Here is a 13,889-nt window from a genome sequence, read left to right as displayed (position 1 = left end):
TTTCCTCTACAGGAAATCTGTGACAGCAATTGCCACTGTCAGTGAGCAGCGCCTTCTCCATGTCCTGTACACTCAGCTCTGTGTCAGCTTCTCGCCAGGCTATAGATTCTCCACACAGAGCCCAGAAGCAAAAAAAGGCACTGGATTGTTTCTTCTTGCCTGCTCCTTGAACTTTGTAGCCAGCCAGGACATCTCTGGATGCAGTGCTGGGGAGAATGTTGACACAACCCTGCTCTTGTTGCTGCTGCTGGCACAGTGCTGCTATGCTGTGTTTGCCCTTCCCTCTCTAACCCACATTCTGCCCTCTTCTCCCATGGACTGGCAGGTTGTTCTCAGACTCCAGGTGTGAGCCCCAGGGCAGGAGAACCTCTTTCAATCTTCATTGTTAAGGATCCGTTTGAGCCACCAGTACAGATCCACGTACTGACTCATGGCCTGGGAGTGGGCAACAGGATCCATCTCCAGGTCATGAAAGAGGTTGCAAGGGCTGGCCGTTAGGATCTCTGCAGGCAATCTGATCACCTCAGGAAGCCTCCGGTTGCCCACAATGAAGTGATTGAGGCATCTGACTTCTACACATGTGCGAAGACCCTCGCTGATGTCCAGCAGTCGCCTCACAAAATGTCTCCTGCGCCACTGGGACACGGGAACAATGCTTAGGAGGTGCATGACAAGGGTCTTCATCATATAGGTGGAAAAACCTAAGCCCAGCTGCAGACGGGTGAAGAACTGCAGGCATTTCAGGTGCAAGCTACCAGGAGGGGCCCGCCTGGTGATTAACTTGAAGAACTTCATCTCTGCCACAGCGTAGCTCTCTGGCCAGATGGTGCTTGAGGTGTAGGCTCCTCTGGGCTCACTGCTTACAAATATGTCTGAGTCGCCCTGCCGCACCCCAAAGAGTATCTCAATGCGGAAGCTTTCTCTGCCGTTGGTCACCTTGAATTGGCAGGAGCGTCTGGAGGGCAGCAGCACTAAATGCCAATTGTGGGACTGGAGCAAAGCTGGCCAGACTGCTCTCACCAGCTGGTAGAACCAGCGGCTAGTTTTGTGTACGTCGAGGTAGGAGTCGGTGCAGAGCGTGTCAAGGAGGCTGGGATCCTGATTCCTGCTCAGCTCCTCCTCAGGGTGGTGCAGGAAGCACAGCATGTTCTTACGCCACTGTGCACTGCTGCAGGTGCACTCCTGCTGCACACGCACACAGAAATTCCTCACTTGCTCCTGCCCTGCAGTGTCCAGCTCCAGGTGGAAGCTGTGCCCTCGGGGAGGAGCCATGGGTACCAGCACCTGGTACACAACATCCTGCTCACGGGGACTCCAACCTTCAAAGGCACTGCCCACCCCAATGGCTTTGTGAAGGACTGGGTAGAAGCTGTTTGACAAGATGCGTCGAAAGTAAATTGCAAAACATTCCATGAGGTGACTTGTCCACTGGCATCCTCTCAGCAGGTCCTGCACTGGCCACTGGATGCGCTCCATTACCATTCTTCCAAGGTTATCATCCCAATCACGCTCGAATTCATTTTGGGCATCTCCTTCTTCATTTTCAGCAAGTTGCCTCACATTGCCAAAATCTTGGTGGTCCTCCTCATTCACATCACTGTCTTCATCTTCTCCTTCATCTCTGTCCCGGTTTAAAGGGACAGTATTACCAGGAAAAGGGAATTCAGGAACTCGCAGGCACAAAAAAGGTATAGGTTGGGAATAACAGTTCTTTACTGAAATATTTATAAGACAAACAAAAACAGCATCAGCTATACGAAAGAAAAAAAAACAGTGACAGAACAGAATGGAATTCAGTCCCAGTCCCTTTTTCAGTCACCGATGGCTCTCCGATGGACCAGGGCGGGCGACTTCTCGGTCGCGGCTGCTGCAGGGGCAGGGGAGGGGGCCAGGTGGCCTCACCACCCCAGGTGGAAGAAAAGGGTGAGGAAGGAAACTCTGCTCACCGTGGGCGTCCCAGTTCCCAGTTGTTCAGAGGAAGCAGGAAGCTTTAGCAGTCCAAATCCAAGAAGCCTGATCCCAACAGGAGAAAAAGAACCTCTCTCCTCGAGTTCGGCCGGCAAGCTGTAGAGTTCTCCTACCCCCAGTGTCCTCTTACTTGCCGAAAACAAAAGCAGGACTCCACCTTTCCCTAATGGGCCATCATTGCTTCAGCTAGTCATTTGTCTCCAGCTCTTAACGGCTAATAGGAGAGCCATCCCGGCTAGCTTAACATAATAATGGGAAAAAATTTCTAAACCTCGCCAACCCACAACAATCTCCCACATCGACGTCTTGGTTTTCAGCCCCTTCTTCGTTTGCACCCACATTTCTGATGTCCTCTTCATTCGCACCGTTGTTTTCTGCTTCGTGCACCACTCTCCTCATGCTCCTTCTCCTCCACATATTCCACACAGCCAAGGGTACAAGCAGGAGCCCAGCAATAGCCCAGAGCTGCCAGGGCTGCAAGGCAGAGCAGAGCAGGTCTTCCCAGCCCCAGACACCCTGCGTCAGGACCAGCTGCTCCAACTCCTGCTCCAGCCGCATCTTCGCCTCTTCCTGGAGCTTGGCACGCACTTCCATTCGCAGACGTGTCACCTCATCGAAACCATCACCCACAGGCTGTGGGTACTGGAGTACACTTTGCAAGAGCAAGAACCACAAGACCCAGGAATCCATGGTCTGCAGGAGAATGGAGAGAAGGCCTTGTATGATGCTGGGAGAGAGGCAGCTGGCACTGGGGACAGCAGGGACACCAATGCCATTGCTCTGGGGGCAGGAACAACAGGGCTCCACACAGCTGGCAAGCAGTGAGGCCTATCCCTCTGCCCCAGCAGCAGTAGAAGCAGCAGCACAGTGCCCTGCCCAAGGCTCTCCCATCAGGAGCTGTCCCTGCATGCAGGAGGAAAACCCAGCCCCAGGCACAGCCTTTCTGTGCCAGCCCTTGTCCCCAGACCGGCCTCCCCACCACGTGTGCACTCACCGCTTGCCCAAGCAACACTGGGCCAGTGTTACCTGCTGGGGCCTTTTACAGCTGCCCCCATTGTGACATGTCCCCCATGTCACACATGTGTCACAGTACACCACAGCCAGGCCAGCTCCGCCCTTTGTCCCCAGCTCAGCCAGACAGAGGGGCCCAGGTGAACTGGTTAAGGCAGCCTTTGAGTAAATCTTCTTCAAAGAACTTTTGGTCTTTCTTTGTGTTTCTTATCAGCTGCTCTCCATTGGCAATCTCATCAATATCCATGTTGGAAGGCACCCCTCATGATCACTTAATCTAAGCCTTGACTGCACATTTATCCTCAGTTAAATCTCTGATTCACTGAGTTTGGAAAAGACCCTTAGGATCACACAGTCCAGGCACAAACTTAACGCTGCCTACTCCACCAATCAGCCGTGTCCCCCAATGCCACATCCACATGGCTTTGAAATCTCTCTGGGGGTGGTGACTCAGCCATTTCCCTGGGCAGCCTGTTCCCAAACTTGATATCCTTTTTCTACAAAAAATATTTCCTAGACATCCAGTCTATAGCTCCTGTGGTGCTACTTGAGGTAATCTCTTCTTCTCATATTCTTGGTTTCCTGGGAGAGTACAATGACCCTGACCTGCCTGCAACCTCCCTCCATGGATCTCCGGAGAACTATAACGTCATCCTGGAGCTTTTCCTCTGTGCTAAACACTCCACCTCATTCAGCCCTTCTTCATCACACTTGTACTCCAGACCATTTCCCAGCTCCATTTTCCTTCTGTGCACACTACGAAGAATCTCTGTTCCATTCTTCTTCTTCCGGGACCAAAAGTGAATGCAGGATTGGAGGTACAGCCTCACTGCTGCCCTGTGGGGAAGGACAATCACTGCCCTGCTCCTGCTGGCCTCATTGGCTCTGACAGAAGCTGGGATGCCATTGGATTCTTGCCAATTTCCAGCCCCTCTTCTCCCAGCTGGTTACACTGAGTGAGGTGGTAGAGACCAAAGGGCAGGACCCAGCATTTCGCCTTCTTCTGTCTCATATAGGTGGACTTGACCCATCAATTACACCTGCCCAAATCCCTGGGTAGAGCTTACTATCCTCATGCAGATCAATGCATTGGGCATTGTCCTGTTTTCCCTGCATGGTCAGGAGGAGGCAAAAATATCCCCTGAATATACATTTCCCCCTGAAAACCACTGCTTTTTTGGAAGATTTCTTTGCCTATTTCAATTGACTACAGCTGGGCAGAAGGAAGGAAGATCAGCCCTGACGTCATTTTGATCTCCTGGCAGCCAGGTGATTAAATACAGTGAGTCATCCATGTGTTAAATGCAGTGGAAATATTCCTATAGGTCAGGAACTGAAACAGAAAGAAACAGACAACCCTATCCTGCTTTGGCAGCACCTGGCTGACATTGTTGAATATTTTTATTACTGCATATTTATTTCCTGGATTAAACCTGTTCAAAACAGGTCCCATTTCAGGGCTGTCAGTACCTTTAGGAGTCCTTAAATACGCAGTTAACTGCTTTAAATTGCAAGTGTCCATCCTGTGTTATAAAGTGCTAAACTCTTGCAGCTGAATCTTCTCTCTCTTTCAGCTTGGGGAACATTCAGAGGATGCTCTGCCGAGTGGTAGAGCGTCTTCCAACAGAAGGAAGGTACGTGTGGAAAAGCAATAATAACACACACTCCTGCCCTATGACTAAACATTGGTCTAAAACAGAGCTAATTCTTGTCAAACCAACTTTTACTGACCTAAAGCTCGAACTGATGGCAAAATCTTAGGGCAGGTAACAGCATCTTAGGAGTTTTGCAGAGCTGGAATGAACACATGACTAGCCAGTGTGGGACAGCCTTGTGGTGACACACTCAGCTGAAGCCGTGGGCTGTCCCCTCCATCATGCCATGTCAGCGGTTCCACAGGCCAGGGTTCACCCACCTGGAGGATGAACACCAGACAGGGACAGCTGGGGTTTCTGTGATCCCACCAAGACCCTTCCATGCACAGCTGCAGCACCCGAGGTTCACCCTACGCCAAATAAGGACAGCAACGCAACTGAGTCTTTCCATCAATTTATTTCAAGTAGCATTACACAAGGATTGTCACTTAAAAATCAAGGCAGAAATTCTCAGGTAGCCCTCATGTTATAGTGCCTAGATTGTCATGTTGTTATCAGCTGGGATGAGAGCAGAGGGACAGAACCCTTCTCTCCGGGATGATTCCTCCTTAAAAACACTGCCAGAGGCATGAAGAAGGCACCTGCTTCTCTTCAGCCCCACAAAAGCTCCAGGAGAAGTTCACAAGAGCAGCAATGCTTCTTTTCAGCAGAGATGCCTCTTTTCAGCTCCCCACTTCTCTCTCTTCCTCCGCCCCAGCCTTCCCAGAGCACCAAAGAGGGAAGCACAGGACAAACCCAGGCAAAATGTGAAGATCTGCAGCCAGACTCTGCATCTTGGTGTATTTATTGACATGGAGGATTAAGTGCAAAGCTTAAAGTTGGGGGGTGGAGGGAACAAAGCCCAAAAGAAAAGAGAAAAATTGTATACAAATAACTGATAATGGCATTGGAATCTGAGCGGGAAACAAAGGTTGGCAGCTCCCCATCCCTTTTTTTTTTGGTTACTTTGTTTAAATAGCAAGGCAGTGAAGTGTCCTTCGAAAGCAGATAAGCCTGGATATTTCTATTAGGAATTCTAGAGTCCACGGCCTTAATAGTATTATTTTTCTAGGTCCATTGTCTGAGATTTGCTCTCAACTACTTGGGGCAGTCATTGAAGAGTTAAAAATTACAACTCAGTCACCACTTCAAAAGCTTTGGTTTTGGCTTTTTTTTTCCCCCCAAGGGAATACAAAGGTACCGCTATCACCATGGCTCTTCCCATGATAATTATGAGGAATATACATCAGACATTGGAATCTGGAAAACAGAAAGAGGCTGGAAGGATGACCACAGTGTTAAAGAAAAATAATCTTCATAATGTGTCCCAGTGCACAGCCACCCCATCACTGCCAGGCAGGAAATTCTACCCAAGCAGAGCCATTCTCCAAGTGTCTAGTACAGAGCAGCTCGTTCAGAGGTGCTGATTTACATCAGTGCTTTTTTTTCTCTCCCTTTGCAAATTAAAGAATATCTCTGCCTTGATTTGTAATCACAGAGAAATGCAGATTTTCAACTATGGTCTCTCTGACAAACCCCCACCCTCATGGAAAGTTCTTTAATTCAGCGTGTGTTTGAACAGATTTTCAACTCCTCATACCACAGAATGATTCCTGAAATGTCTCATTTACTGGATTATTCACCTTTTAGTCATAATGCTCATTTGGGTACCTGGAAAAGGAATTTTATACAGATTTTTCTCATGCAGGAAGGCAGATGAGTACACACACACTCCCCTCCATACACAGTCAGAAACTACAGAGAGCTCAGAAACAGCATTATAAAATGAAAAGTATCAGGGTCTAAATAAATCTGAAAAACAGGTTATACAGCAACATCTCCCCAGTGTGCCTTTCCCTCTGCAGGAGCAGTGCCTGCCCCTGCCATGGGTATGTGGTGAGATGTTTTCCTGTGGAGACCACCCTTGTCCACCCCTGCTTCTAGCACATGGCATGAGAAGCACCTCACCCTGGCTTTCCTTGCTATGAAATCAATCTAGTTTGCAAAGCACCCTCCTTTTTTTGTTTGTTTCAATAAATAATCTTCATTAGAAGGCAGCAAGTTAAAACAAGCATTAAAACACATCCCCACAGACAGATAAATATGAAATTAAACTCACAGCAATTGGATTACTGCTGCTGTCATATCACAGAAAGAATCATTTCAGAGAGGAGCATACCTCAAGCTATTAGTTAATTTTCCAGTACACTAATCAGGCTATTTGCTGATGGACTTTGCCATGTCTGATTACCAAGCAGTTAAAAACCAAACCCCTTGCTTGGAAACTACTGGTTATCTACAGCCATTTCTCCAAAGATAATGCAAGCAGGATTTCCATACTCTGCTTGATTCAGCTCCCCGATGGACAATAAATTCCTAAGCCACTCATGCTGGATTTGCTTCAGTGCTTGGATGAGAGAAAATCAGAGAGATTGGAAAGTAATAATATCCTCATTTGTGGGCCAATACTCTTTGCTACATGCAAATACGGCTAAGTATGCAGAGAGGCTGCCACTGAACAGTCAGCACAATTATCTGCAGCTAATCCAAAATAGCTTAGGAGCAAAACCAGAGGGAACATTTTCATGCTGTACTAGGATTGCAAAGGAGCATTTCTTGATTGGACTGGCTCCAAGCCAGCAACAAATGGATTTTCTGGAGCCACCAAGTTTGTGATAGATTTTGTTCCAGAGGAAAGTTGTAGGGAGGAGGAGGTGGGATTTCCTCCCATATGTGTGTCCATGGTTCTCAGCACCCAGATGCCCACTCTTCTTCCACCCTGCCTTCCATTCGTGTCCCGCAGGTGGGGTCTGTCACTCTCACAAGCACTCTGTGACAATCCTGCTTGTCTAGGAGCTGCTCTGGAAGACATCCATACAGTATCTCCGCGATGGCAGACTATGTATTTTGGAAAGGATTTTCCAATGTTCTCCAATTTGGTTTAACTTTCACTGAATTCACAGCAACGTCAGTGGTGGGAGTCCTGAAAAAGGAAAACCCACGGGCCAGAGAAAGCACCATTTTTGGACAGTATCAATGCCTCCTCTGGGGGTAGAGGAGGTAGGAGGGAAGGCATTGCCTGCCTGGCACAAATTCCACCTCTCCTTGCACACAGTCACCTCTGAGAGACCTTTATTCTTCTGCCCTCAGAGCCATGGGGTCACTTCCACCCATGTATTACCACCCGTGCTGGCAGCATTTCATACCCAGTTCTGTAGGAATAACCTCACAAGGAACAAGACAGTGAGAAGTCAGAGAACAGAGAATTTTCCAGCATGCTCAGTGAGGTTGTTTGCTGATGGATTTTTATACACTTGATTACCAAGCCATTAAAAAAATCTGTCTGCCTGCCAGCATTTCCCCAGTGGGTATTGTCCTGAGCATTATGTGACAGCTTGTATGCAGCTGGGCTCCAGCAAAGTCTCAGGCTCTGCACCAGCAGAAGCAGCATAAGCTGGGACCTCAGACCTGGTGTTAAAACACACCAGGCTCAGCCTGTTGGTCACTGAGCCCTTTCCTCTGAGGGACACAGACATGAAATTTCCCAACCATCCATCAGGACTGTGTTTTCTTGCCTGTGTTACTCTGTCCTGCTGTCAGCATCTTCTTGGAAGGTAAGACAAGGAGAGCTGTGAGGCTGTTGAGAAAATATAAAACTTCTCTGTGCATCCTCCAGCTGTACCCCCAGTGCCAGCCAAGTTTCTTCCTTCTCCAGGCCACTTGTGCCTCCTTGCTCTTCTCCTCCAGGTAGAATTCAAATCCTCTTCCCTCCTTGTCCTGCCACAACTCACAGCTGTCATGGGGTATTTGCTGCTCCTCCTCACAGGTTATTTCCTCAAAGATACTGCACCATCCTCTCACCCATGGGGCTGGAGGCTCTGGGCAGGGTTTGCTCTACCCAGGAGATGGCAAATGCCTGTGGGAAAAGAGGTACAGAAAATGATAGTCCCCTCACCCCACTGGGGGCTCTGGAAGCTCCACTGCTGAGAACAAGACAGGCTGAGCAACAGAAAACTGACAAACCCTGATTAATAATAAAGTCATAATAAAACCGTGCCAGCTGGCAGCAGCATTGTCTGTCAGCAGGGCTGGATTTGCGTGGAGGGAGCCTGCTATCGTCTGGAAAAACACAGAGCCCCGCAAGAATTATGGAGAGTGAGGGTGTTCCCCTACCCTTGTCCTTGTCCCAAGTCCCACCCTGCACCTACAGACCAGCCACAGCACCTGACACACTGCTGGCCGTACTGGCCACCCATTTGGGCAAGTCAGTCGGTGGATTAATGGTCTGCAGAAGGAAAACAACTGGGTTTTAGGGCTCACACTGAAGAACTCACTGATCTTACTGACACCCATCCTGAGCTGGGCACAGATGAGTTCACAGAAGACACACCTTGGTGAAGGGATTTCATGTGCAAGGTGTGCAACAAGGCACTGGCACGTGAAAAATGCACAGTGATTCACAGCTACAGATTTATTTATTAGAGAAAAAGGCCATTTTAAAGGCATGGTCACACCTTGGGATCACATACAAGCACAGTCTGCAGACTTTATGCTCCTCAGGTATCCCCTGTAAATACTGTGTCAGGCCAGGTCTTTGGGGTACTCAGTGCATCAGCTCAGCTAAGTAGCAAGGATAGATACTGGACAGTAGTCTTACACTGTCACACATCTCATAAAGCTAAAAGAGCATTGCAATAGAAAGTCACTTGGGTGTAAAGCCTTGCCCTGTGTGCTCAGCATGACAGACCAGTCCAGGGAGGGGAGCTCCAGGCTGGAGCTGTGTCAGGGGAGGGTTAGGGTGGATATCAAGGAAAGGTTCTTCCCCCAGAGGGTGTTGAGCATTGAACAGACTCCCCAGGGAATGGTCACAGCCTCAAAGCTGCCAGAGCCCCAGGAGCATCTGGTCAGTGCTCTCAATAAACTGCTTCAAATAAGAGAAAAATATGCAATGACTTGCCTAAAGGGATCTGAAGAATCCAGTTCTCCCAAGGAGCCTTTCACAAGATGATCATCCTTAATATGATCAAGCTGGTAGCTTTATCAGTACTTTAACATTCATGTTTGTGTATGCTCACTTCTTATTAAACACTACTTGGCTTTATGGAACCTGGTGATAGCTGGTCCTACACTTAATAGCCTATTCTGTGTCAATGTCAAAAGTTTGCAGAATCTATTTTTTGGTTTTTTGCAATAAAGTCTGAGACTTTTATATTCTTCTGATTCTAAAACAAAGGGAGGAATTATTTCAAAGAGCATATTAAAAGAGAATTTTAAAAATATGCTGTACCGGCTGGACGGACATTGTGGATTTGGAATATGAATCAATTTTCTGGATTTCATTTGCTACTCATACACTGGAGCTGCTTTTTTCCACCTCCACTCGAGAGAACAAGTAGGGACACAGCTTTTACTTTATTTGTTTATTATTTAAAAAACTTTTGGTATAGCAGATGACACAAAATGTGTTAGCTGCCCACTTCTACAGAGATGCACAGTGAACTTAGGTAACACACTATGAGCTGTATTAAATTGTCTGCCAAAAGCAAGTAAACTTTTCTAGGCAATCTGTTATTTGACACACTCCAACCAGTGAAGCCTGTTGGACCATCAGCTCTGCATAAAGTCCAAGGTACGTGTTTTACATGAGTCTAAACTTAGCAGTGAGCCAGAGTCAAGATTTCCACAGTGGGGATCCCCTACAAGAAATTCTATAAACAAGTTCTCGCCCTCTTGGCTTGGTGTTCAATATCCAGGAAAATCCCTTTCCCCAAGCTATTTCCACCTGTTCACTGCCAACCTGAGACACCCAGGAGAAGCTACACTGCTGCACACACAATTCCTACCCGTGGGCATCCAGAAATCCCCTATACAACCAAGAAAAACCCAGGATAGCACAACTCTACCAGAGGAGGCTGACCTGTTGGAGTTCTCAAACACTCCAAAAATTTCAAACCCTCCCTGCCAAAAAGGGAACACAGCCGGGAAAACTATGCATAGACATACACACATATCCCAGCTGCCTTGCATCAAAAGGTAAAAGGGGGAAGGAAAATTAGCTCATTACTGGATCTGGCTGCACTTCTGCATCCCTAATACACTGACTCAGTCAAGATGTTATCTGCTATCTTTGATATTTTTTTAATGTTGGACGAAGAATAAAGAAATTCTTCTTGCCCCACTGAGAAACATTTTAAATTCTTGTACACAGCAGCCAGCTGGTGTTTCCAGAGTTTCTACACAGCTTTTTTGCATTTCAAATACAGTTTCTCTACCAGATACCTTCCCAGTGGCACCCTGGCAGCTCTGAGTATGGAGAGGGGAAGGAGCTGTTGGACCTGTGTCAGCAGCACAAGAGGGGGCACAATTAGGGTGAACAAGGAGTCAGAATGCCAAAATACTAAAATATGTAGATGGAAGCATACATAGAAAAATAGGATGGTAGAATGAGGCTGTAAATTGAGGTTTATACATTTCTTCCATAATTTTACTTGATGTGTCTGCAGAATAGCTTACAAAATACAAATATCCGACTCCACTAGGAGTCTTCTTCTGACTATGACACTGGTATAACTTAATGTGGCCCAAATTATCCAGACTTTTTCCTATTTTGTAACAGAATTGTGTTCTTAAGTTGTGTTTAGGGTCAGATCACACACCTGCAATAGTATTTCTAGTAAAACATCCAAGACAAGAACTACTTTAGTACTCATGCTTTTTTTACATTGTGTGTTTTGTTTTTCCTGGCTTTTGATCCTTGACAGCCTGACTAGTGCTGTGTTTACAGACTTTAAAATATTTATTATGTTTTCTTGGGGCTGGCAGATGGATTATGTGACAGGTGGTCTTGAAAGACGTCTAACCCCAGGGACAAACCTGACCTCATCACTCTCAGGAAAAAAAGGAAAAATAAAAAGGAAAAAGAACAGATTTTCATTACATTACTGCTATTTCAGATCATGTATTAAAACTTCCCATTTACCAACATGGGCACAACCCTGTAGCTGGGCTCTGTTCCCCAAAGGAAACTGAAGCACCCCACTGCCATGGGGTGTGTGCTCCCTGCAGCCCAAGGATGAGCTCAGTGCAGGCTGCAGCTCTGGAGCAGGTAAATCCCAATGGCACCTGGAATACAGTGCAGGGAACACCATGAAGCACCCCAACTGCAATTCCCCAGCATTTCATGACAGCAGATTTGGGGAGCTCCCATCTAAGCATCCAGTTACAGTTCTATAGTTAAAACTAACTGGTCTTTGACCAAGATACTCCATTCTCCTCTAATATTTAGCTGCTGTTCTGTATTATTTTACTGGCTCCTGACTGAGGTGTGTGAAATTAGTTATGAGAAGCCTGAGAGAGGGCATCAATGGAAAAAAATCCTTAGTAACTTTAATTTTAGCCAATGGCTACAGCAGAATGACATCAGGGACTCTGTTTGTAAAGGAATGACGTGGGAAATGCTTAGAAAACTAAGGGGGGAAGTGATGAACTTCGTTCAAATCAAAATGCAAAAAACCCAGAGGTGGTTTGTTGTGTTTGGGGTTTTTTTTCTTTATTTTTAAGTTCTAGAAAGTAGAGTTGGTTGATGGAGAAGATAGGACAGCAGAGATGTACCAGTCCACATTACTGCTGTCTTGATTTCATCATCATTTATATCAAAACTCATCTCTCCATACCTCGGTCTTTGCACTCTGTTCACAGTCTCACCATCCTAGAAAATTTTGAATGGCAGAGGAAACCCATCCATCTCCACAGTGAGCAGAAAGGCTCATGCACACTAATTTGTTTCCTCCAAAGTAATACTTTCATCTAGCTTTTATTAAAATATTAATTGGCTAAGAAAAAAAATTACTTGTGAAAAACTGACAATGGCTTTTACTCTTTGGGGAATTTTAGCAGCCTGTAAGAGAAAGAACAGCAAGGTCCCTTCATAAGAGACAAACACAGCCCATGGAGAGGAAGAATTTGAATGAGCTGCTTTCATGGTTTGAAAGCCCAATTGCCAAAGAGACTTAGAGCAGCCATTGTGAGGATGGCTCCCTGCAAGAAACAACACAATAGAAACCTGTGGAAAAGAATAAAGGAAAGGGAAAAATGAGAAGGAAGGAAAGGACAAACACTAAGGATTGGCACTCCCACCCATCAAGCAGGTGGAGGCTGTCAGCATTTTCCATCTGGAGTTCCCTTGCCCCATGGCAAAGCAGCAAGGGACTGGCTCCAGGGCTGCAGCCACATGAGGGGGGTGACAGAAATGTCAGTGTAATCCTGACAGCACCAGTTCCCAAGGAGAAGGAGATTTGACAGCAGGGACAGCTCTCCAATTCCCTGTCTCAGGCTTTACAGGCAGTACCAGTCTCAGTCAGTGGCTTGATCCTGTAAATGAAAACTTCTGTGCATCTTCATTCCCTTGCAGTCACCCTGGTGACTCTGCCCCTTCCACCTGCACTGCTCTCCACACAGCCCTGCCACTCCACCTCCAGAAATATGTATTTTTATGGATGAGTCTGGGTATTTTGGAAAGGGTGGATGATGGAAAGGTGACAGCAAGCAGGACTTGGGAACCCTTCAGATCTGTCTCACTTCCCAGCTACTGCTCTGACCCAAAGCCACCATACCACAGACCTGTGGAGCAGGGAAAGCAGCAGAAGGGTTTGGAAGGGACTTTAAACATCATCCAGTTCCCACACCTCTTCTGTGGGCAGGGACACCTTCCACTAAACCAGGTGTTGGAATACTCTCTTTAGCTCTGTTACTTTGTATTTATTATTAGAACAGTGCCAAGGCTGTGGCTACATCTCCAGTGTAAATAGTGCATTTGTATACTACACCAGTTTATGGAGTGGGTGTCTGTGTGATGGATTAGTAGAAGTCCACAACATGTTTTAGGAATCAAACACAGACTCTTTATCAAAGTGTTCAGACACGCCAAGGGTATTATAAGTTTACTCTCAGCATAAAAAGCAGATTAAAATGTTAATTTTTGGTCTCAGCATGTTTTTGATTCAAGCACATTAACCATCTTTTCTCCCTGTATGTTTTCAAAAGAATGGCTTGTTTATAACAGGCTTAGGCAAGCTGGTGTTGGAAAGGGAATATAACCCTTTTTTTACTAAATATCAGAATCTAGACTTCCCCTGTTGGAAGTACAAACACTGGACTTATTTATGCCAGAGGAGTGGAACACAAAAGTCAGAGCACACAGAGAAAAGTCCAGCAGTTTCCTTGAGCAGTAATATCCATCTAACCAGAGCAGCAGCTGCTAATCCTCCCAGCACTGGT

The 13,889-nt window shown here is 46.6% G+C and overlaps 1 protein-coding gene across 1 annotated transcript; it reads right to left on the bottom strand.

Annotated features, from left to right (window-relative positions):
- Nucleotides 1-372: 372 nt before the first annotated feature.
- LOC117011570 (inositol 1,4,5-trisphosphate receptor-interacting protein-like 1) lies at nt 373-2,562 on the bottom strand. Its single transcript, XM_033086993.1, has 2 exons — nt 2,249-2,562; nt 373-1,621 (listed from the first exon to the last, which is right to left on the bottom strand). The coding sequence occupies exons 1-2, from the start codon at nt 2,560-2,562 to the stop codon at nt 373-375; spliced, it is 1,563 nt and encodes a 520-aa protein (XP_032942884.1).
- Between the last annotated feature and the right edge of the window lie 11,327 nt (nt 2,563-13,889).

This window comes from Catharus ustulatus, unplaced genomic scaffold (assembly GCF_009819885.2).
Source record: "Catharus ustulatus isolate bCatUst1 unplaced genomic scaffold, bCatUst1.pri.v2 scaffold_94_arrow_ctg1, whole genome shotgun sequence".
Classification (NCBI taxonomy): Eukaryota; Metazoa; Chordata; class Aves; order Passeriformes; family Turdidae; genus Catharus; species Catharus ustulatus.
Note: the sequence above shows the minus strand (reverse complement) of the source record. Positions and strands in the feature narration are given on the sequence as shown.